The 25,129-nt window shown below is 39.4% G+C and overlaps 1 protein-coding gene across 7 annotated transcripts in view; it reads right to left on the minus strand.

The window, feature by feature from the left end:
* The window catches only part of UTRN (utrophin), a 389,650-nt gene that overhangs the window by 114,284 nt on the left and 250,237 nt on the right, over positions 1 to 25,129 (minus strand). For all 7 annotated transcript variants that reach the window (XR_010989004.1, XM_068152489.1, XM_068152498.1 and 4 more), the window contains 2 exons: positions 12,181 to 12,353; positions 6,141 to 6,297 (listed from right to left, as the gene is read on the minus strand). Coding sequence is in view for 6 of the 7 variants with exons in the window: in XM_068152489.1 (XP_068008590.1) it covers positions 6,141 to 6,297; positions 12,181 to 12,353 (330 nt within the window). In the remaining variant the exon portion in view is untranslated. The remainder of the gene's footprint in view (positions 1 to 6,140; positions 6,298 to 12,180; positions 12,354 to 25,129) is intronic.

Consider the following 25,129-nt stretch of genomic DNA (forward strand, 5'->3'; position numbering starts at 1 on the left):
GCAACATTTTTTCTGTCTCGCTTAAGAATGTACTGCACTGACATCCTAATCTGACACTTCATTCTTTATGCCATGCTTTTGTTAACACATCATTCTTTGGGAGAAATAGCACAGGAGTGCAGAGTGATACACACCTGAGTCATTCATGTAACACACAAATCACTGAGTAAATCCTTAGTGAACACCCGCAGTAAGTCAGATGGGTCCACTTGAGAACTGTCATTAAACTTCAGGCATTAACTATATTCTTCTTTTCCTGTAACAGAATATTCTCACCTACAATTTCCACCTCTTCCTCCTAAGCACACCCTGAAGAAAGGAGTCTTACTCAAAGCTCAATGAAAAAGAGAGATTATATTGCACCAAAAATTGTACTGTACAAGGACAGTACAATTTTTGGTACAGTATAATTTCTCTTTTTCAATAGAAAGCAATGTTCAGGATTCTCAAATATACAGAGTACTTAAAATTTCAATAGTCCTCAAAAACTATCAATTACAAATTTACTAAGGAGCTCTCAAATCATTCAGTAATGCTGACTGATTGGTGGGGAGGCTATTTCTCCTCCTGATAGAGGATACAGTTTTTGGAAACACTTTATTTTGAAGAGCCATTTCACAGTAGCGTGGTACAGATCGCTCAAGTTCCTGCTTCACTCTCACCCTTGTCCATAGTATCATAGTATCAGTCAGGGTTGGAAGGGACCACAAGGATCATCTAGTTCCAACCCCCCTGCCATGGGCAGGGACACCCCATACTAGATCAGGCTGGCCAGAGCCTCATCCAGCCTGGTCTTAAACATCTCCAGGGATGGGGCCTCAACCACCTCCCTGGACAACCCATTCCAGGACTTCACCACTCTCATGGTGAAGAACTTCCTCCTCATGTCCAGCCTATCACCATCACACCATGTTGCAGCAATTCCTCTAAGCAAAGGGCTATACTGATCCCCCTCTTCCAAACACAGATCGTTTTAATTCTCTAACAAATAACTCACATTTCTGTCATAATTAATATTTCAGCAAAGCATCTGACCACCTTTGTGCAGCACAGACTACTTGCATGCTTCATGTCTTGTGTGATGAGATGTATAACACATTAATAAAGCCCTTTCTAGACTGCAAATATAAACATAGAGTAGGGCAGCACTGATACCTTAACACTCATCTTTTCACTCTTCTAGTTCCTAACATGGAAGCAGATTTAATACAGAAAATATTAAAGAAAGAAACAAATCCAGAATTAATTTAAGAATAAGCCCATTGCTTGCAGTCAGGCAAGCACACTGAAGAGTAGAGTAAAGTTAAGGCTAGAAAAATGTTTTTTAACTCAGACTTCTCCTGCTGGTAGAGAAAACAATGGAATTATAGGCACCCTGAAGGGATAACAACAAGTAGAAAGCAATTTCCTGTTGGTTATGCTAAAGCTTATGATAAAGAGGCAATAGCTAAGTAAAACAACCTCACAAAGTTTTAAGAGCATCTGAAATATTAATGACCCATTCATAGACATAAAATTACCAAACATTCACAGGGTTTTGGCCAATCCATGCTGAGCTCAAACAAAGCTAAGTTAAGCATCTCTGTGATCCAAGACACATGCATTATTTAGCATTAGCTAGACATTTGTTCACTTATGCAGACAGATGCCAACAGGATTTATGTGAGGGGGTACCCGTTTCTGCTTAATTTGAAATGTCCTGTTCTCTCTCTGAAAGTTAAACCACTGTGATTTATATCATTTAGGCAGTCTCTGTATTTTAGCAAAAGCACACTTTCAAAAAGCTACAGTCAGGAACTCTTCCATCAGGAAAAGTAAGATACAGCTCTGAGCACATCCGCAGAGAACCAGGTGTCAGCATCTGCATCACCTCCTCTTGCACACAAGTGTGACTCTAGGTATTTTCATACACATAAAAACAGCCTATTAGTTTTTCATGGTACTTTTGTAGATTCCCCCTCCCTCCCAAAGAAATATCCATTTTGAGGGATGGGGGGTGTGGTGGGGTTTTTTGTTGTTAAGGGTTGTGGGGTTTTCTCACGGGCCATGCAGCTGATCAAAATTTGCATTACACTTTAAATTCCTAAATGAATATTCATAAGGAAGACTGAGAAAGAACAGAATGAAAGGGAAAACCTGAGCTGGTAAGGACAAGCAAGTGAGAAACTGGAATGACACACAAAAAAATTACAACAAATTCTGCAAAGGCCTCTGCCTTCACTTTCTCTGTATCACTGCCTTTGCAGTGTTTTCTACATTTTAGGTGTGCAAATGTAGCCTTAGCAATAGGTGCACTTTGTATAGATGACTTTAACTCAGTTACTTCTAAACTTTGGCTCAGCGTGCCAAAGCATTTATGAATTTTGCAGTATCCCTGCAACTGTCAGCACAGCCCACTCTCAGTGACAAACTTTGAGAGTAATGGAAATAGGAAATTCATGCTTCCATAAACTTCCTCATGCCTTGCCCACTGCAAGACAGAGCATAACTCAACGCCCAGACAGGATGTGCTCACTGCTTTATTGTACTTGGCATTTAGTATGTGATAAGAATACAAATACAGATGATGGAAGTTTGGCTGAACAACACAAAAATCTGTCCAAAATTTATAAATATTTGCTATAGCCTAAAAGATTTCTGTTAATTTGGGAAACATAGGCTAAATCTATAGCCCTGATTTGGGTGACTCGGATTGCTGTTAAGTAATATTGCTTTTAAAGGATAGAAGAATGATTATTTAAAAGAAGTTTGAAAATCAAATTGCAAACTACTTATCTCCTCCTGTCAACAATGTGAGCTAACTTGAACTGTCACATAATACTGTACTGACTTATCTAGCACTGCTCAAGTCAAGCACTGAGTGAGGAAGATACTAAACAGAGCGAAAGACCAATAAAATTAGGGCTACTGAGCTGAAGCAAACAATTTCCTCTGAGGCAGGGAAAGTAGGTTAAGAGAAAGAATTATTATAACTGAGGCAAAAAGCAATGCTAATACAAGAAGAATTGAGGACCCAGAAAAATAAAGGGCAGGAGATGAGACTATCATGGGTGCACATCTTACCACTTCATTTTGAAGCACCAACAAGGACAAGATCAGGTAAGCAAGCTGGAAATAAGAACAGAGAGATCACAGAGAAGAAGAGATAAAGTGAGGTATTGAACTGCTCAATTTGCATGAAAACAACTTCAAAGCAACACTGAGAAGTGAAACCAAAGGAAAGAGGAGAGAAGAGGCACCCAACCTTTGCTCAGTGAGGCCTGCTGAGAATCTTTTCAAGGCCAGACGATATGGTGCCCAACAGGCATTCATTAGAGGCAAACTTTTCAAATAATACAAAATACTTACAAGGTTTATATTTGAAAATGTATGGACAAAGAAATATTTTTAAAAGCCAGTAATAAGAGGTGGAATAAAGGGAGCATTCTTGAGAATAAGAGAAATCGAGTCATATCTCTGCAATATATATCTGATACAGCTGCACCTCAAATCTCCACCAAAAAAGTTTCAGCTTAACATAGGACATATATTCTAAAAGGAGCACCTTAAATGCAAGGCAAGAGGCACCAGCCAGCGATACCACCACAAGACACAGTCACTGACAACATGGAATCTCATAAAGTTATTTTACAAAAAATGCACTGAGAGAGCAGATATGGTATGAGGTTTTGGAAAGGAAAATACACAAAACAAAAAAAAAGGGCAAAAAATCCCCACCTACCCAAAAACAAAAAAAACACCCAAACAAACAAACCCAGGCATAAAACTCAACCAAGTTCATCTTCAACACTGAGCACACTGACCAATCACTTTACGCTGAGGAAGGAACAAAAGGACCTCCAAAGAACTTTGGGGTTAGTTTTATGGGATTTTTTTTTTCCCCCCTCCAGCTTTCACTTTCTACCTGAAAAAAAACCCAAACTTTTCATCTGAATGCAGTTTATCAATAAACTGCAGCTTGAGCAAGGAATGAACAGTTCCTGCTGAGGAACAGTAGTGAAACAGTGCAGTGAAGAATCAAACCAACCAACAGTTGTGGTCCAGCTTCCATCCTCTGGCAACAACCAATAAGCACCACTTCAACAAAATCCAGGAATATCCCTGGGCTAATATTTCATGTTTGGTACAGCATAGCATCATCATATGATACATGGGAATCTCTTGGTCCCTACCAAAATACCCATTTGAAAACAAAGTTCAAGTCGTCATATAAGAAATAGCTTCAGGTGACTACTCTGCTCATGCTTACAAAGGTGAAAAAACCCACTGCCATGCACAGGATTGCTTTGCCTTTGTGCTGTTGCAGAGGATTAACACAGTTCATAATCAATACTGGACTAGGACATCCATATCCAATACTCACTGTTGCACTGCAAGAATATTGCTTTTTTGAAAAACAACAGAATAATCTGTAAAAGCTCCTGAATACACATTAGAATATTAATCTCCACATATAATAGAATCACAGAATGTTAGAGGTTGGAAGGGACCTCCAGACATCAAGTCCAACCCTCCCTGCCAAAAGCAGGATCACTTAGGATAGTCTGCACAGGAATGTATCCATGTGGGTTTTGAAGTTCTCCAGAGAAGGAGACTCCACAACCTCTCTGAGCAGCCTGCTCCAGGGCTCTGTCACCCTCACTGTAAAGAAGTTTCTCCTCATGTTGAGGTGAAACCTTCTATGTTCAAGTTTGCATCCATTGTGCCTTCTCTTATTACTGTGCACCAGAGAGAAGAGATTGCCCCCCTCAAATATTTATAAACATTGATGAGATCTCCTCTCAGTCTTCTCAAGACTAAACAGCCCCAGATCTCTCAGTCTCTCTCTTCATAGGGGAAACACTCAAGTCCCCTAATCATCCTTGTGGCTTTCCATTACATTCTCCAACAGGTCCCTGTCTCTCTTTAATTGGGGAGCCTAAAACAGACACAGTATTCCAGGTGTGGTCTCACCAGGGCAGAGTAGAGGGGGAGAAGGACCCTAGACCTGCTGGACACACTTTTCTTGATGCACCCCAGGATACCACTGTCTCTCTTGCCCACAAGGGCATGCTGCTGTCCCATAGAGATCTTGCTGTCTACTAGGTCTTTCTCCATGGAGCTGCTTTCTAGAAAGGCAACCCCTAACCTGTGCTGGTGCCTGCTGTTATTCCTATCCAAATTACCTCATTTTTTAAGGATAAAGGCAAGGATTAAACAACCCAGAAGTATTCTCTACATCACACTATTGTAGTCCTCTAGTGACCAAAATGAGCCAGCCAGCATGATTGCTCCTGATTTTTCTACTTTGGAATTACGCATAAAAGCTAGCATTTCTATAAACCGAGGTCTTCAAATGAGAGGCACTAGCAGTATTATTTGGTTTTAGCATGCATATACTAGCATGATGCAAACAAGCCCTTAAAAATGGCCTACAGAGATCTAGCACCTCCACTGACCACCTTCAAAACACATTTGGATCTACTGCAGTCTTTTATTGCTCTTCAGCACTAGTAATCCGCCATTTGATCATTATGAACATTCACAGCAGATGTGCCTCCAAACACAGCGTGATGATTTATGTGCATAAAACCAGAAAGTCACAAGCTCTCAAGAAGCAAAGATCCTGAAGATATGCTAATAATTTTATCTCAACAGAGTAAATTAAGAAGAAACACGCAGATTTCCTTAAGATTTTCTATTGTGGAGTTAAGTCTCAAAAGTGCTGCTCAAGTAATGCTACTTTTTCTGTAGTTCCTCATAGTATTCTGAGTATTTCTGTATTAGCATTTTCCCAAACTCAGTTTTAAGACATCAAGGCCACAAAAGTGATCAGAGGGCTGCAGCACCTCTCCTGTGAGGACAGGCTGAAAGGGATAGTGCTGTTCAGCTGCAGAAGAGACAGCTGTGGTGAGACCTTAACTACATTTCAGTGTCTGAAGGGGATCTACAGGAAGGCTAGGGAAGGACTGTTTAGAAGGGCTTGTAGAAATAGGATGAGGGGCAATGGCTTCAAACAGGATCAGGGTAGATTTAGGTTAGACACAAGTAGGAAGTTCTTTAGAATGAGAGTGGTGAAGTACTGGCTTCTCCTGTACTCAAATTTGCTTCATTCTATTATTCATAGAAGTACACTTATCTACAGAACTTCAGCATCTTACTTTGCAGTGGTCATACTGTTGCTGTAACGTTGGAACATCCCCTCCAATGGGCATTTGCTTTTTCAGTTCTTCATCTTTCACATTCAGCCATTTAATTAACTCTTCCAGGGATGTCAGCAATCTGTTCCACTTCTCTGCATTGGCCTCTAAGTGAGCCCTGCAAAACAACATTAAAGCAACTTTAAAGCCCTGAATGGCAAAATCGTCATGAGAAAGCAATACAAATGAATGCATCATCATTAGGATAGGAATGTTTCAAGTGTTTAACTGCAAAGCAACTTTGTGTTAAAAACCCTCTACTTCAAAACATTTTGCCCAGCAAATCAAAATAAGCAGAAAAAATGAGGGAAAACAGACAAATCTGAGATTTTAAATTAACTAAAACCTTGAATGCTGCATGTCTAAGCAACATGAAGAAATGCTGTGTTTTGTTGTGACTCCACCACTGCAGTGCACAAAGTACAAGCATCATTTTGTGAGTCAGAGCACAGCAAAACTGAACTCTTTCATGCCAAGAACCTAACTCTCCAGCAGCAAGAGTAACAAGTTCTCCTAGCAGTGATCAACAGCAAACTGCCTGTGCTGCTGAACATACCAGTGACACAATTGATGTAACACATCATCTTTAGTCTACGGCTAGTTACTGGAGAATTAACAAACTGAATCTGTCCCTCAGTTTAACTGACAGAAACTCCAGGTTCCACATCTCTTTCTGTAATTTTTAAAAATGGCTACTGCCTGCAATGTTTACACATACATAGAGAAATCTTCAACAGGGACCACCTAAGCCTCATTTACGCAAGTCCTTTTAAATATGTTATGGATTCCAGACCATCACATACTTAAGTTTGCATCGGAAAACAACAATTTCTTTCTTTGCAGAGGTGATGAAGTAGGACTAGGTCCTTTTCAGTGTATTCTGACACTAGCTCTGGACCTTCCTGCACTGCTGCTGACACATGAGTGAACGGAACTCTATTAATGTTTTTTGTTCCTTTCCCATTTTTTGCATGGTTTTCTGATTTTTTTCTTTTTTCCTGATTCACCACAACTCACATCTTGAAACTTTCACCTTCCTTCACTTGTATTATCATCTCAAACAGATACCACAATGGTTGGACTGAAAGGGTTATATGCTGCAAGGTTAATTTCAAGACAACTTAGGTTTGGGATACTAGGATAGATTAACCAAAAAAACATATTCAGTAAGAGTGTATGGGAGAAAAAGATACAAAGGAAAAAGAATAACCACAGAGAAAAACAGACAAGAACAAGAAAAAAACCACACTTCTTAAAAGGGTAAACTAACAAAGGGAACTATTCTATTCAGGAAAGCAATTAGGTAACAACTTGGGGGGAAAAAATTAAATACTTGCTAGAAGTGACATGTTACTGCCTACAGTTTTGTGCATCACTGTTTCTATCATCCCTTATTGCACTCACTGATACCTTTCAACACTCAATTCAAGCCAGATGCTTGTAGCTTGGGCCTAAACAGCTAAGACAGCATCCTACTCTACATTGAATTACAAGTGAGCTGCTGCACTTGCAGTTATACCTGAATGGAAGAAGAGCTTTCTGCATGCCTTAGTTTGCAGATCAGCAGCTCCTGAGTGAAATGTACTGTCTCAGCTCTTCTGGCCCACTTTCATTTCTTTAATATTCACTAACAAGAACTACTTTCAAGGCAACAAACTTGTTCTTCCTGTATGGATGCCATGAACCCTACACAAGTTAGTGCATAAGGCACTGGCTTCACATCTGGAGCATTCACCATAGCTGTCCCCTGAAGTCAGCAGCCATGCACAAATGCACACTCCCAGCAGTACAGGGTAGTCTATGCACAATTTCTACCTTCTTCTTTTCACAACTAGCTTGAGACTCCATCAAAAAAAAAACCTTGCATGGCACATGTTACCATCAGGTGCCAGGTACTCAGAAACAGCCCTCCCTCCTGGAGGTGAAAGTAGAGTTTTATACTTTCTATTAATCAGGTAGAGGAGAGATGTTGCCCTCTCCATCTAAAGCCAAGGCAGCCCATGCTTGAATTCACAGTTTTGCTGTTAGACTGTTACAAAAATAAAACATCTTTATAAATTTCTAGAAGCAACCACAATTAGAATGCTTGACTTTCTAGCTTTCCATACATAGTAAAGTCTCTATTCATGGAGATTTATTGCTATATCTGGCACATTAAACCAGCTCTATATTCTGAAAACTGGCACTCTGAGGCTTCAATATTTCACTCTAGTTATTTCACAGAATTCTTGTATACTAAATGAAATGGAGTTTTCTAAGGAAGAGTGGAGGAGGGGACATGGAGGCAAACCTGCAAATAGTTGAAGAGCAATTTAAGCATGACTTACTGTTAATTTAACATACAGTGCAACAATATTAATAGGGAAAAATAACACTGCTATTAATATCAATGATCTGGGATGCGATACTAGAATAAAGGCATTGTAATCCATCACTAATGAGTACTCACGTGCATGTCAAATTAGTGACAGGAGGCAAGTATCACTAGAACATGATTTCAAAGTTGAGTGCAAACTAAAGTGACGCAAGTAGAGCAGTTAAGGGGTGGGAAGGAAATGGACTACACTCTGAACACAGAGTGAGCTAACCTCTCTTGAAAGGTCAGAAACATGTAAAGGGGAAAAACATAGAGGGGAAAACATACCACATCAGCCTGTATTTTTCCCAAATACTATCCTTTTAATCTTACCAGAAACAACACTGAAAATAAAAGTGAGATGCAGCAGCAGCTGAAGACTTGAGACAAGCATTATATTCTCCTAGGCAGCAGGGAGACGTGCATTCAGTAAGTCCCTTTCAAAGCAAGTGCTGCACAGGAGCAAGGGAACAAAGATATGCTCCAATTTGCATTTCAGTGTGATGTGTTAGTATCACATTTATATTTGTCATGCAGATTTTATCAAAGAGAGCTGATAAACTACGTCAAAGTTCTGGAAATGTTTCTTGGGTTTCTTTGCTTTCAAAGACAGGATTTCTGGCCTTTCTTTTGGAATTGCTGCTGCTGCTACTGCTACACAACCTACAAATAAAGCTTCAGGTGTTTGTGCTAACATGACGAATGAACTGGTGCTCTCCAGTGATTTGCCAAGTTAAGTGGTGGCTTAAAAGTCTGTGCTAATAAAAATACAGGTCAGTTACAGATGATTGTTCAGATCTGTTCACTGGTTGGAACAATATTCCTCAGCATCGGTCACCCGGTATTCAGAAGCACTCCTACAGGAATCCTGAGCCCAAAAAAACACAGATGCTCCCACACAGCGGACCAGACAGAGTACCTCTCCTCTGCCCAGGCTGAATAAAACCATCAAGAGGAGCAGCAGCTCTGACATAACTACCCTCTGTTGACCCTGAAAGGCTCTCTTCACAGCTGGAGACCTCCTCAGCTTTTGTTTCTGCTATGGAGGTAACACTTTCCCTGCTGAGCATCAAGAGAACACATGGAATAAAAATATCTATCAGTGGGTGGCCTACATATAGAGAACTCTTCCCTGTTTCTCCCATGCTTTTACCTTTACCCTCCCACAAACACTAATACACTTGCACCTCCTGTCCCAGGAGACAAGAATCTCTCCCAAGCATCTGGATTTAAAATGCAGGCCCACACAAATCTGCAGCTTTGTTTTCTCCCCAGGAATAAGATAGTAACAGGAGAGAAAAAGAAAGAAGTGTGAATAAGTCTGTAAGTAATTTCAAGGAGACTATGTATTTCCCTCTCAGGTGGTGTCAGTCACTACCAGTGCAGGTTTAAATAGCTTCCATGCATTTAAAAATATGCCACAAAAGTGCTGCTTTTCCAGTTTGGAATTCCCTTCATTTACAGTAGCAAAAAAATACAGTCAACACAGTGACTAGTACCATCAGCTCTGCGGACTCAAGTGATGAATTGAAACTTGTATTATCCCTATAGGAGAGCAGTACTTTCAGCAATTAAAACAATAACAAAATCACAGTTGAAAACATTCTAAAAAAAAATAAAGAGAACTCTTTATTTAGAAGCTTTATCTCAAAGCTAAAACCCATAACAAAACAACAAGATTTGTCAGTCAGTCCTAGCATCTAACAGTTATATGTTATTATTACATAGAATAAACCAGGTTGGAAGAGACCTTCAAGATCATCACGTCCAACCTATCAACCAATCCAACCCACCTAAACAACTAAACCATGGCACCAAGCAGCCCATCAAGTCTCCTCCTGAACACCTCCAACGATGGTGACTCCACCACCTCCCCAGGCAGCCCATTCCAATGGGCAATCACTCTCTCTGTATAGAACTTCTTCCTAACATCCAGTGTAAACTTCCCCTGGCACAGCCTGAGACTCATCCATCCAGTTTTGCTTTCCAATTTATCCTTAAAAAACCAGACCTGAAGGTAAACAGCTAGATCAACACACTGATTTCTGTCAGCTCTAAAGCCTTGTTATTTTGCTACGAAGGATTTCAGCACTCTTGCACAAGTTAGAAAAGTGAACAGCAATTAAAGAACAGAGCAAAACACATGAACACAGAAATACTGCTTGCTTTTCAATGGTGACTGAGGTTACCTTAGTTCTCTTATATCTTTTCCAGTATTTTTATATTCATCTGTATGCAGCCCTGCAGTATTGTGGGTACCAGCAGAGTCTCACAAGCATTGCAAAGAGAGACATTCATGCCTTTCTGAGCATTCACTGCACAACTGCTGTCTCTGTATTACTGACCTGGAATTGGGAGCTGGCCCAGGTAAATGGCTTAAAGAACCTCTTTTTTTTTTAACATCAATTTCTCCACCTTTTCCCTGGGCAGCCTGTTGCAATTCTTAAACACCAATTCAAGAAATAATTGTTTTCATAATATTCTATCTAAACCACTTGAGGCCATTTCCTCTTGTCCCTTCAATTGACATTAGGTAGAAGAGACCAATATTCACCCCACTACAACTGTATTTCAGGTAGTCGTAGAAAGCAAAAAGGTCTCCCCTCAGCCTCCTTTTCTCCAGACTAAACAATCTCAGTTCCCCTAGCTGCTCCTCCTGGGGCAACTCCACAGTTGTTAAATTATAATCTTGTGAGCATGTTTGTGTCTTTTTCTCACACTGACTTATTTGTGAGTAGAGCTCATAACAGTCCCAAGTTTATTAGCTCTTGCATTAAAGTATTCACCCCAAATTGCTTGGTTCCTCTGACTCAAGCTCTGCCTATGTTTAGCAAGTTGGTGATGCAGTAAGTAGAGATGAGAGGTGAATGTTACATTTACCCTCCTGTCTCACTGTTTCAAATTCTTATGCCTGAATTCCAAGCTCAGCATATTTTTCTGGCCTTTTGAAAATTTGTATGAATGTTTAACATTGTTCTGTTCCATTAAAAGAACAGTTTCCTTTAATCAACAAGAAAATCAGTTGCAATTAAAAGCTCTAGAAATTCTTTTCTATGCAACTAATTTTAATGTGGAATTTTATTCACATTCATGAATATGGCAGTATCTATATCTAAAATGGCATCACAAAGACTTTAACAATTACTAGGACAGTCAGTGAGTTTGCCACTTGTAGAGTAAAACAATAGTGAAACATCCCTTGATTAATATTTATTTTAAATCATTTCTTAGTAGAACAGCAGCAATAAAATATACTGCCAATGTGGATCAAGACCCCCACGATGCAAGTCTTATCAAATTATTCATTTCAGTGGTAAAAGCAAAAACTCCTTATTTCTCTTCAGAGTAAGTGTAGACCCAATTATTTCATTCACATTGCTATTAATTTACAATAAGGAAAGATTCAACACTCTGTTTTGAAAATTTACTACAGACTGGCAAGTGACTACTGCACAGTTTTCAACATGAAGGAATGAGTAGTTAAGCCTGCCTGGTGAGCAAGTGTACCAACTTCACGTATTTGTGTTCAGGGATCCTTTGTGGAAGAAAAGAGAGATTTCACTTAATTGCCATGGTCCTGTTTCTCAAGCCTTTTAGAAAACAGCAACTGTGCCCTATTTATGTCCTGGCATTTTCATTAATTACCTGATGTTAGCTGACTTTGCCTTCAGGTCATTCCAGCGCTGGTTCATGTCATCAAGCCGATGCTGGAGCAGAGCAGCTTCCTCAGAGTTTCCCAAGGCTCTCACCATCTTCTGCCTGTTTCCGTCAATGCTTTTAAAGATGTCATTGTGGGCATCAATTTCAGCTTGGATGTCCTGAAATAACAGCAAGAGGAGTCCAAACATCTTAGCTCTACACATAAATGAAAGGGGAATTTATTCTCAGTAGTACTTCTATGTGCTAGGACAGAGCAGAGAGTCTGACTTTCCTGTATGACTCTGAAAACACATACAGAGGAGAAAGCCTGCAACTCTACTGACATCATTATAAAAAGCCTGTCTTTAAGTGTGAGAAAGAGTTCAAAAGTCATCCTTGATGGTGAAACAGGAGTTAGAACTATAAACACTAAGGTCTCTGTACGTTTTTGTAGCACTGAAGGTAACTGTCTACTGTTCTCCCACTTATTTCACACAGTGCAGCATTTGCAAACGCACTAGAAATAACTTCCTGCTCAAAAATTACACACATACAGCCTCAGTCATGTGGTCTTTTTCCTCTTTTGAAATAAATCATTACAGAAACCTTACACAGCCCAATGAAAGTCAAACTCTGTAGTGCTTGAGGTCACATGCAATGAAAACTTTTAACTGAAACTTATGTCCTTAAACTGCAGCTAAATGACTACAGCTACCACAAGCTCATTTTTACAACTCAACTACTGTATACCATGGCCTGTAATATACGAAGAGGTATATATAAAACAGCAGGATGTATTATAATCTGAATTTCATAGTAAATACTGAAAAGAAAAAGAAGTGGTTGTGATTTCAATTCATCTTACTCGTTTCTTCTCCACTTAAAAATTAAGCATTTTATTCTCTGATCTACCATCTGCCTCAAGAAATCCATTACAGATGTTGTCTTCATCTAAATGAGCACAGTATCATTTTTAAGAGACTTATGAGCAAACAAAACTTCCTGTATCATTGCCAAGGCTTTTCTAGCATCCGTACACTCCGTATATTCTAATAGAGCAATGTAAATGTGTGGAAAGCCAAGAGGTGTACCAGCTGTCTCAATAGGATTAATCAGTGAAGATTGTGACAGGAACTTCGTGCAGATGTAAACAAACTTCTTTTGCAAAGGCAGAAATTCACTAACTAAAATCCCTTAAAGGCTTTTTTTTTTCCTCTTCCAGACAACTCCTCAGTAATCTCCATCTGCTAGCAGAAGCAGGAAAGGAAGGAGGATCTTTTACCTCCTCATCCTCCAGATGCAAGTCTTGCATCTGAGAATGGCTCCTTTCACTTCTACAATTGATAATTGGAAACAGTGGAAAAGTAGCTATGAGTCTGAGACACCATAAAGCTTTTTTAGTTAGGGATAAGAACAATATAAAATTATCTTTAGGATTTTCAATTTGATTTTTAAATGTTCTAGTTGTCCTTCCATACAATTTGTTATTTCAAAGTGGGAAGGAGAATTCTATGTATTGTCTATACATCCCAATTCATGTTCATCCTGATATTTTCTTTCTTTTGCTCCTGCCTTTATTGGTCACTGACTCTCCTGCTCAGGGCCTATTCAATTTTTGAGTACTTTAAAAGCAATTATAAACATTTCCCTATTATCACATAGAAACTCCCATATCCAGAGGCATAGGGGAAGCACTCTGGAGGATGCAGAAAAGATGGAAAAAGTATTCTGGTGCATTTATCACATGAAGGGGGGGGACAACTGTGAAACATCATCATTCTTAGTGTAATACAAAGGCAATCTGCACCAAAACACTCTCCCACTGCATGCAAAAGAAAGGGGGGGAAAAACACTACAGTGCAAATAGAGAAGTTCTTGCTAGAAAAAACAATCGTAGTACTTACATAGCTTATTAACCTAGATTTCAGAGGTATTTTTTTAGAGATAACATATTTTGCTAGTTTTACAAATATTTATGTGTGTATATCTCTTAAATTGGATTGATAATTTATTGGTACATAAATTTACATGCTCAAGTGCTTGCAGGATTAAGGTCCTAAATTAAAAGAAAGTTCTCAGAGGCAATAATTAACCCTATATATAAATCAAGGTGTAAGTTTCTAAAGTTTTGAAAGATAGAAAAAGAATTAATTAGGTTGACATTATATATCTACTTCACCCTAGCCAGGCTAATAGAAGATTGTCACTTTCCTTAAATTCCTTTTAAGAATTAAGATCAAACTGCTACCTGTCTTTTCCACTTTGGTCTGGTGATTTCAAAAAAACCCTTATCTCCATTCTGAACCATTCTTTGCTTCTCTCCCTCTTTACTCCTTTCATGAGGCCTGACCTATCTATAGGATTCAAGCCTTCATTTTATGCTTGGAAATTATTTTAAGGCTTGTCTCCTTAATAAGATGCCTTGCCTCTTTCCTTACTTTAATTTCAATCTAATGAAGTACTGTATCACCATATAATGACAACCAAACAGCACGTGTCTTTAAATAATGTGTAAATATGGTGACAATAATGCTACAGATGGCAATTCTGAATAGGGCCCAAAGGTTGATCTGACCCCATTTGGAGCTGCTAATGGAACAGCTCAAAGGTGGACTACAGTGACTCGCCCAGGGTAAAAGAATATCTATGACAAAGATTTGAACAGAACCAAACTTTGTGACTCCAACTCCATAGTTAACTAGGTATCAATATTTTTTTTTTCTTTCTTACAGACTGCAAGAATATTTTAAACAGTTACTAGAGCAGAAAATTGTTCTCTGGAAACTATTAATCCTTTATAATGACAAAAAACAAAGCCTTTAAAAAGAGGGAAAAACCCTCAAACCAAACCAACAGCATTCCCATGACAACAGGCATTCTACTACCTTTTTCTGAAAGCTGACTCCAGAAGGCCTCCAATTCACTCTGCTATCTCCTAAACCACTAGCATAATCACCTCCACTCATGTTTTCTCAGATTTTTATTTATTTATACTGTCTCTTCATTGGTACATTGCCATTAACATAAGCAAAACATTTTTCTTTTTGAACTGTTTTGTTGAAGGTAAAAACATGACTGGAAGAAGAAAACTCCACATTTCCATGCCAGAGGTAAAGCAGAAGAAATAAAGCTTTTTATAACACAGAGAATGTTACTCTATTCCTTTCTTACCATTAAGAGTCCAAATTTACTTGAGCTTTATTGTGTAAAATAAAGAAACAGATGTTCCTGTAACATTACAGGGTCTATTATCAAGACACCTTAATCAAGCTTTCACTCCACACAACATGACACAAAATTCAACTTTGCCTCTTAGAGAAAATGTCAATAGCATTCTATACCAAATCGTAACTACGGGAGGTTAAGAACATTAGCATGTCAGTCTCATTAATATTTTACTCCAATGTTTTTTAAACCCACTGTATACAGCAAAATTATTTATTAAATCTCAATTTTTATCATTTTTCTGTTTATTAAGAAACAGAATTCCATTGGATTTTGATAAACATCTGTCCACAGAGCAGGGATCACAAGTTATGGCACACAAACCACATGTGGCTTGCAAGAAATGGATGCACAGGTCCAATGCTGATGCTGTGACATGGCTGTGTTCTGTGTTAGAGCACAGATGGCTACGTAGTTTTAAACCCTAGTTACAAGCCACAGAACAGGCAAACTATTGTGGGTGTTGAACAACATGAAGATATTAGAATGGGTAAGGAGTTGAGATTGACTCCTCATTAATGAGCAATAGTTTAACAAACTGCATTTTCCCCAGGAAAGGTTACCCCCAGAGCCATTTTGCTAGCTTCTAGAAGAAGTACAAATCACATCTATGACTGGAATAGGACAGCAAGCTGGGTTCAGGTACAGAGAAATTGCAAGGCCCACAAAAATGACTGCCCATTGCCTTCACTGACAATATGCAAGTCAATAAAGACGTAGTTACAGAAATGCTGCACTTGCCTCTTTTAGAGGTTGAGAATAAAGGTGATAACTGCTCAAAGTATCTGCAGAAAATCCTTCCCATTGGAACAGCTGGAACAAAAATGTCAGAGCCAAACAAAAGATATGACTGCATGCCACAGACATCAGCCAGAATATCTCTCTTTGAGGTCTCACAGCAAGTACCAAGGGAATGGACGTTTTTTTTAATAGCAGATTATTTAGTCTGTATTGAACCAGATACATTTTATGTGCTGCTGCCAACTGCCTCTGGGAGCACTGCTGTGGCAGGTATTCCCTTTAGCCTCTGCTTCACTCAGAGGCTTTAACTTCATGACGACTCTTGAGAGAGTAAGAATTAGGGAATAATACCAGAATATGAAAGTGGCCACTGTGAAAGGGAACTAGAACTTCTACTGCTCTCTTCCTTCCAAAGGCTGGGGGTAGCAGGGAGAGGAATGCTATTGCAAAAAAGACTGGTTTTTTTTGAAAAAAGGAAAGAGCCTCTGGAGAATCCAGGCACTCATCTCATCTAGGGAGTCTCTCTGGTGTCAGAGGACACAACTTTAGAAAGGCTCATCCCATCTGCTGTTTCAGAGGTCTGCACTACAGTGGCTGTTAAGCAATCAGTTTATAATGAATTCACACTCAGAAGAGTGGTACATATGCAAACCACTTGGGCAGAATTGCTATTATAAATCCACAAGTGGCATTAGTATGCATAAAGACAGACATTAAACCTCTCTAAAGTGTTTTACGCAGACCGCATTGGGTATCGCTGCAGCCATTGTGACTACTGTGTAAGACCGAAGTAATTCATAAAAGCAGTTGGCTTTAGGTATCACAGAAAATTGATTACTAACCTTTCAGACATTTCAGGACAAAATCCCACATTTTTTGGGGAAAAGCAATGAGATTTTTTCACATTTAATCTTCACATGCCTGTACTCCCAGGAATCTTGCATCGACACTTCAAGTTTCAAAAAACCAAACAAATAAACACCACCACATAAAAAAACCCAACACAAAACCAAAACCTAAACAAAAACCCCAAAACCCCACAAGCAAACACACCCCCCACAAAAACCACACCAAAAAACGCCACACCATCAAAATCAGCTGTCTTGATTCTTGATTTGCACTTAAATATAATGGATAGTACCTTAACAGCCTTAACAGGTGACATATGCCATGGGTAAGGATTCATTTAATTTCATCACAAGAATGATGATGCACTTAGGAAGGCTGAGAATGCCAGCCTGCCTTCAATAACCCCTGTGGCTCCATCACGTGATATTGACTCAACATCTGTGGGGCATCATAAATCCATTAATACTAGTTCTAGCAGTCACATAATTGTGACTGAACAAAGCCAAAGTGGCCCTCCCAACTCCAGTGTAATATGACTCTACTGCTACAAAGGAAGGGAATGCCCTGCAAGCTTTGGAAATGCCATCTGGCTTCTGCATTACAACCACAATAACATCATTCATAATTTTTGCTTTCTACATGAGTACAGAAAGCTGAGAGAGCTTGCAAGCCACTGTCAACTCTTTCTCACTAAAGAGATTGCTGTTAGGAGAAAGAATACGATGGATGTGTGGGGAATTGTGAGAGGAAGAGATGTAGCAGGGGAGAAGGGGAAAGTTCACCGACTGCAATGTTAACTTTCATTTCCAGCATTGTAGCATCCTCCAACACTGTGGTACAAATTACAAGTTTCAGCACAATACACAACAAATTGATACAGTAAGATTCAAGCTAAAAAGTACGGCAGAACTGTGAGACCTGCAAGTTTTGCTTTTGTTGAGAACTATGATGAATTTCTTTGAGACAAAAATTACAGTGGAACATTCAAAGTCACAGGGGAGTGCACAGCATTTCCAAATTCCAGGTTTTGTACAGTACAAATATTAGAAACACTACCTGCAAAAATTGTGCCTTAACCACATCATGAAGCATATCAAAGACTCCAGCATGCATCCTACTCTTTCACTACTACTGAAGCATTACAGGCTACTAGAAGCAAATACAAGAGAAAAGTGAAGCCCAGCTGACAGACTGGGAGCAGAAGAGGTGAAAGTTATCTATGCAGTGAAGAAATCACGTCACAAATGTTTTCATCTGTTACTACTAGCTCCTTTAGGAAATTCATGCTGGAGGGATACTGAACAGTATCTGTCTCATGGGCTCCGAAGTCTGCTACTGCGGGAAAGCAAAAATAGGAGCTGAAAAAATTTGACAGACTCAACCCAACTCACAACAGCCTTCTGAGGACTTAGTTCTTGTGATTTTGAAATCAACCAAAATCATTATACACACAAACCAAAACCACTTACTTTTAATGAGATTTTTAGTTAATTTAGTACTACCCACCATACCACCATTCAGGTGACCAATATTAATTTGTATTAAGAAACCACCGACTGAAGTTTAGAAGCTAAGGATAGAAAACCACACAACTAGGCTTCGCAATTTGCTCTCCTGTTTTGTGACCACAGTATCTAGCTTTTTGAATAAAATGTAATTAAACTATATGCTTTCTTACACACCTGGGTCTTGCAGGGCAAAGGAAGTTTGTATAGAGAAATCATATACAACAAACAAAAATGTAATATGTTAAGTCAAGCTAAAGATGGCTACAAACAAGTTTCAGGTTTCACTGGAAGTGCTGACGACCAGATGAAAACAACCTGGTTTAGAAGTCTCCTGTCCTATGCTAATCAACACAACCACTGAAAACCCAAGCCTCTGGCCTCACCACATTACTGTTACCATATATTCTAGTCAGAGAAAAAGCAACTACTTTGAATACAAGAACAACAGATCAAACAGTGGGAAAAGTGGAATGCTCATGGGAAGTTATTTTACTTTCAAAAGCCATCATGAGATCCTCCAACTTGACTAAGAAAACATTCCTCCAAATTGAACAGTAAACTATGGAGCACTTCCTTTATGCTCATAGTAAAGCTATGTTACAACCATGCTGAAAAATTCCCTTAAACTCTTTGACTGAAAAAGTCCACACTTTTCTGTCATTTTTATAAAAAAAGATATGACTATAATCTGAGCAAATAGTCTAAAATTAATCTTGGTGGACCAGAAATGTGGATGGGAAGAATTCGTTAGATTTCCCTACATGAGAATCAATTGGAGATCACATAAGGACCCTAAAAATAACACAGAAACCCCCTTAACAGGAACCTGCTCTTTTTAATGTGTATTTCTCAAAGGTATCATCTTTTGCAAAGGCACAAGCATATGAAACTGTGTTACCATACCTTTTCAAATTTTGTCAGCACCTCACGTAAGCTGAAGTTCAGGCCAATCATCATTAAGCATCCCTCAAAGCCTACATTTTCCTGGTACGTCCTCCAAGATAGGTAGATCACCTTCGAAAGGTTTCTCTCTTTTTGTACCTATGCTGTCCCAAAACGCTCTGTGAGCTCCTGCATGTGCCCCTTTCCTGAGCTGTGTTCCACCAGAGGCAGTTCACGCAGCACCATTGTCGCAGCCTCCCTGTCCTCACTCCCATGGGCTAGGTACCTGGGTGTGCGCTGACGACACTGGGCAATGCTCCTTGCAGGGTTCACCAGGCCCCATTCCTACAGGAATCTCCTCTTCCACACTGGCCAGGACTGCCTCCAGCTCACCTCAGCAAAACCTGCAGGCTCCAAGTGCTTCTCGCAGGCCTCAAGGTCAACGTTTAGTCTCAAAGATCCCAAAGAAGAGAAACTATACTCCACTGCTATGTGATGGATGCAGAGGGTGGGGAGAAGGAACATGTCCTTCCATGTTGCTTCATTCAAAGGTTTTTAGAAGAAAAATAAAAATCCCCACAGAAACTTCTATTTATAAAAAGTACCAAAAGTCAGCTCTTCAGAGAAGTCAAAGTGGGATGCAGCACACTTCAGCCTGGGAAACACAACAGCATGACCAGACAAGAGGTCACCTTTTCTCTCCCTGCCTACCTCAAAGCCAGCCACCAGTGGTCTGATGTTGCTGTATCAGCAACCAAGCCACTTCCAGCTTCGCCCAGGGGATGCTGCACCATAGAATAGCCAAGGCTCATTAAAAGAAATCTAAAAAGTAATTTCCTTTGTTAGAAGGGAGGAAAAAAAACAAAAAAAAAAGCCCAGCAAAGAATCCTGCTGCAACCTCCAAAGACTTTGCTGGGGATCTCCTGTTTTGGTCCTGTCAGTTCTGACAGTGTCGAGGTAATCTATCCCCAGCATTTGTTTATTATTGTAATCAGCATCCTCCCTTTCAGCAGCCCTGGTGCTGCTCTGCTGCCAAGCACACTCCCCCTTCCTGGAGGGCTCCCTGCTGGAAAACCACCACCATTGCTAAGGCTTCTGGAACCCTGGAGCTGAACCCCTCACTCTGTCCTTTTCCTCCCCCTCAAAAGGAAAGGTGGCTCTTTAGTTACTGAACAGGTTCTGGAGCTACAAAAGTGTTCCGCAAAGCCTACATGCGCCCGCTGCTGCTCATGGGAGCAGAGTCAGCGCAGGCAGATTGTTTTCGTATGAGCCTTTGCCCGCCCGCAGGAAACCCGACACCCTAAGGGTGGCTGCTAGGAAATCGCTCGATTCCAAACCATTCCCACTGAAAACTCTGAGTGCACGTGAAGGCCTATTTAAGCTACTATTAAGGCTTTTCATACAACCACACATTACTCGACTGGCAAAAAAAAAGTTTCAGTAACAGTTGCCAGCAAGTGAAAAAACCATATAGTTAAAACCAAACCAACAACCCAGTAAAACTATTAGCCCTGAGACCACACTGGGAGTCATCTGCTTTTACTTTCTTTTTATTTCACCCAACGTCATTTGAAGCACCAATGAAATCACCAATAATAAAACTATCTTAAAAATTATCTTCTGCTAGTGGTTTGTACCAATACAGCCAGTATGGTCAGGATTTTAAGAAGAAACTCTAGAGAAAACAAATAAATAAATATTTGGAGTAGCAGAATTTTTGCCTATTTTATTTGTGCTTTGCCATGTGTCTTTATGTTTTATGAGGGCACATTACACAAAATGTAGAAACGCCTGCACAACACACTGAGGCCCCGTCCCTGGAGGTGTTTAAGACCAGGCTGGATGAGGCTCTGGCCAGCCTGATCTAGTGTGGGGCGTCCCTGCCCATGGCAGGGGGGTTGGAACTAGATGATCCTTGTGGTCCCTTCCAACCCTGACTGATACTATGATACTATGAAAAGTTTCCAAACAAGGCAGAACTAGATCAGCTTCGCTGCATAACCAACTGGTAAGTATACACTAAATTTACTCCACTGATTATCAAAGTGAAAAGCCCAATTATCAATGCAGCGGTATTTAAAATCATGTTCAAAACCTGTTCTTTTCTAAATTAACAATTCACAGAAGGAATATAACACAATTAGACTGAAAAAGTAGATGTATGCTGCAAGAGATTTAACTACAATCCCTATGTGAGAATGCCTCTTTTTTTCTCCCGCAAGACAGACACGAAGTTTGAATCCTCATTCCCATATACATTGTCTTCTTTCTGCTGCTCTGGCAGAAAAAAAACTTTGCAAAAGACGGAGAAAACTGCATTGAAATCCACTTCAGAGGTGCTAGTGCATATGAAATGAAAAAGGGTGAGGCTGGATCAGAATGAGTCTCCCTAGCCTCAGGACTGTAAAGAAATAGACATTAATTTTATGTTTATTGTCAGGCTTCATATTTAGATAACTTGCTTCCCAATTTTTTGTTATCCAAAAAAAAATCACCCCTTCTAGCTCTTTCAGTACTAGTAGATGCAAATGCCCCCTGAGGTGGAAAGGTACCATTTTGCAGAATTCTGTAACAGGTAGTCTAACATAGACATACAGATGATGGATAGATAGATAGACAGATAGACAGACACACAGTGTTGGATGACTGCTTCCAGTTAAACAGCTTTGAAAATCGTAGTGAAAACCAACCTTTTTTCAGTAGTCCTTTCAAATGAAAACATAGTGCAGTATTTGAGAAACTCTGTATTTGTAGAAGAAAAATGTAATATAAAAACTGAAATAAGCTCCACACAGAAATATACTCAATATAGCTTGTGCATATAGAGACAAGAATTGTGTAGACATGACAATGTTCCAGAAAAATAAGAAAATAAAAAGAAGGGGTGGGGGGGTGTAGGAGGAATGGTTAATTTATTGCCTCTGGAAGGAAAAATACACGATCAGCTCAGAGATGATCTTACACCTCTAAAGTTCCATTTCAGAAAAGATAAAAGTCTTTCAGATTTCCATCTGCAAAGGGACTAAGTATGTGCAAAGACACTATAAAGAATTAGCTTCGTACTTGAGATGATGTGTAAGAGTGCAAGAAATAAGTCATACTAAGCACAATTTCACTTTGGAATACAAACTAAAGAAAGGAGAAAATAAGAGGGTTTTTTTTTCTAGAAGAAAAATAAACAACAGCAAGAGCCTTAAAAGTAAATGAACCCGGCTGTTTATACACAGGGCATACATACATCTTACATGACTCACAACAATGAGTAACAACAAAGAGAAAAAAAGAATAGTGTTCCCTTATGTGACTCAGAGGTCAAGAGGTGGTTACAGCAAATCAATACATCCTGGTTTCACTCAAGATCTGTTGCTTTAGACAGGAATACAAAAAAATGCATTTAAGTCAAAAGTATGGTGGTATTTTTTCCTGCCTTGCAAAATACCTAGTGTCAGTCTGGTCAGACTAGGAGGAAGAGCTGCCCTCCCTTCTACAGCATGTCAGCATTTAGAAGACAGAGTTAACACATGGCTCCAGCAAGGTCAGTCCTACACTAAGGCTCACTATCAGCTGAACTCAACACCAGGGTTTCACTAAGCAGAGCTCTTGCAGCACAGCCTTGCTAATAACCTCTGCCAGATGCCAAACTACTCAAGCAACATAGTACCCCAAAGACCAAAAATTCATCAAGACAACAGATGGACAAATCAAGCTTTTAAAATAAAGGTAAAAAAGCAGCAGGTCAAGACAAAAGTGCATAAATATGTTTGCCCAGATTAGCAACTAGGTATCTATTACAGCGATGATTGCAATGCAGCTTATGAATTACACATAAGGGCTTGCAGGGTTCCTAGAAGAGAGCCAAGGCACTGCACTGGTTTCAGTTTGTCTTAATTTCTTTCTTTAAGAGTAAAGGGTGTCATTTTGCCATGGAAAGCTATTTTTACATGGATCAGCAAGTCAGTGATCTGCCATATGCAATATCTGCCAAATTCACTGACACAGTCCTCCATTAGGTAAGCACAAACATACTGTGGCCTGTTTCAGAAAATGAGATTTAACATTTTGTGTCATATCCCAAAAAGGAGATGAGAGAATATAATCTTGGCACAAATACTGCACTGGAATGAAAGATTAGTAAAGGACTGGATGGTTTGGTGGTGATTCCTGCCCTCCCCACCCCCCTTAGTTGTTTGGACAACACAGCTTTCAGCTTTATGAATCAACCATGATTTTCTAACGTTTTGGCTCTGAATATAAGTCGCGTGTTTTAATTTCTTTGAACTTCCCAAAACATCCAGCCTTAAAATCGCCACACTTCAAATGTACTCAGAACACAACCCCCCCGAAGAAGTATTTTGATCTCTAAAAGAGAGTGGATGTCAGATGGAAGTATGCAGACAAGTACCTTCATAACATCCATTTCAGACAGGGAACCATTAAGAAAGTTAATGTACAAGAGACTGACTGATTCTACCTACAGGACTGGCCAGAACATGAACATTTCAATCCTGACTCTGACAGAATGAGAGAAGTAGCAGGGAGCATGAATGAAATCTGGCCTTGATGCTGGACAAGAATTTCATCATCAGGTTGTTTTCCTAGTTATTACTGGTGACTAAATATAATGATCCTATTGATTGACAGTCTACAACGAGTTCACTGAGGAAGCCTCCTTCTAAGACTGTTAGCTGCCTTTTCTCACAGTTTTCCCTCTTCAGGTGTGAGATGTAGGCAGCTGACTGCAATAATCACATTGGAAATCTGTAAGTCACAAGGCAGCTCATAGTTTTCCTGTCTTTAATGGCATCATTAACTCTGTTCTTTTTGCACAGGAACAAAAGAAACAAGTTGCCTTTGATATACTTATTAACATTTTTATTAAAAAGGGTAAAACTGAAAACAGCAACAGCCTAGTGGTAATATGGCAGACTGCCAAAGCAGGGCAGTCAAAGAAAAGATTCTAGAGATTGCATTAAACCACACCCAAAGCAGGCATCCGGTTTCCAAAGTTAAAAACACAGGGCCCTCAGTATTGCAGTCCAGTCTGAAAATGGAGCTTTTCCTTAAGATTTTCTTGACTGCAGCAAGAACAGTTTTAGAGCTCTCTGACAGCTCAGTCCAAGAAAAGCCTCATTAAATTAATGCATAATACATGGGACAATTAAGTACAAATCTTTAAAATAATTTGCTACAGGAGGAAGGGCTTATTTATGTATTTATTACTTCGTGAAAGACACCAACCTCAAGATACTAAATCTGACAAATGAAAAGCTGATTAATTTAGTCGTTTGTAGACAAGAACTCAGTCCAACTAGTAGAAAGACCAGGACAATAACATTTTCATTTCAGAGTTTATCATAAATAATTGAATATCTTAAATTCTGCAGCATTAACTCAAGTATCTGTGGATTAAAACCTCGTTCAAGTAACATATTGCAGTCACTTCCTGCTTTAATTCTAAACAATCACATTAGGCTCAAGTACCTAACAGGGATATAAGCACTATTACAGCTATAGTGCATAATTCATAATTTGCCACAATCCAAGGCTAAGTACCCAAGCACAACATTTTGTCTTACCCTGCCTGTTTATGCTCTATTATTTTACACCTTGTTTTATATTCTTAGTTAAGTGGCCTTATTGTGCAAGAAGTACTATTACCTAGATCTAGTTGGTTTTGGTTTTTTGTTTGTGGGTTTTTCAATCACCTTTGGGACTTGGACTGTCCCCATCCAACATTAATTCTAATATGA

This window comes from Melanerpes formicivorus, unplaced genomic scaffold, assembly GCF_026170545.1.
Source record: "Melanerpes formicivorus ecotype bairdi unplaced genomic scaffold, bMelFor1.0.p_v2 SCAF_2, whole genome shotgun sequence".
NCBI classification, from domain to species: domain Eukaryota; kingdom Metazoa; phylum Chordata; class Aves; order Piciformes; family Picidae; genus Melanerpes; species Melanerpes formicivorus.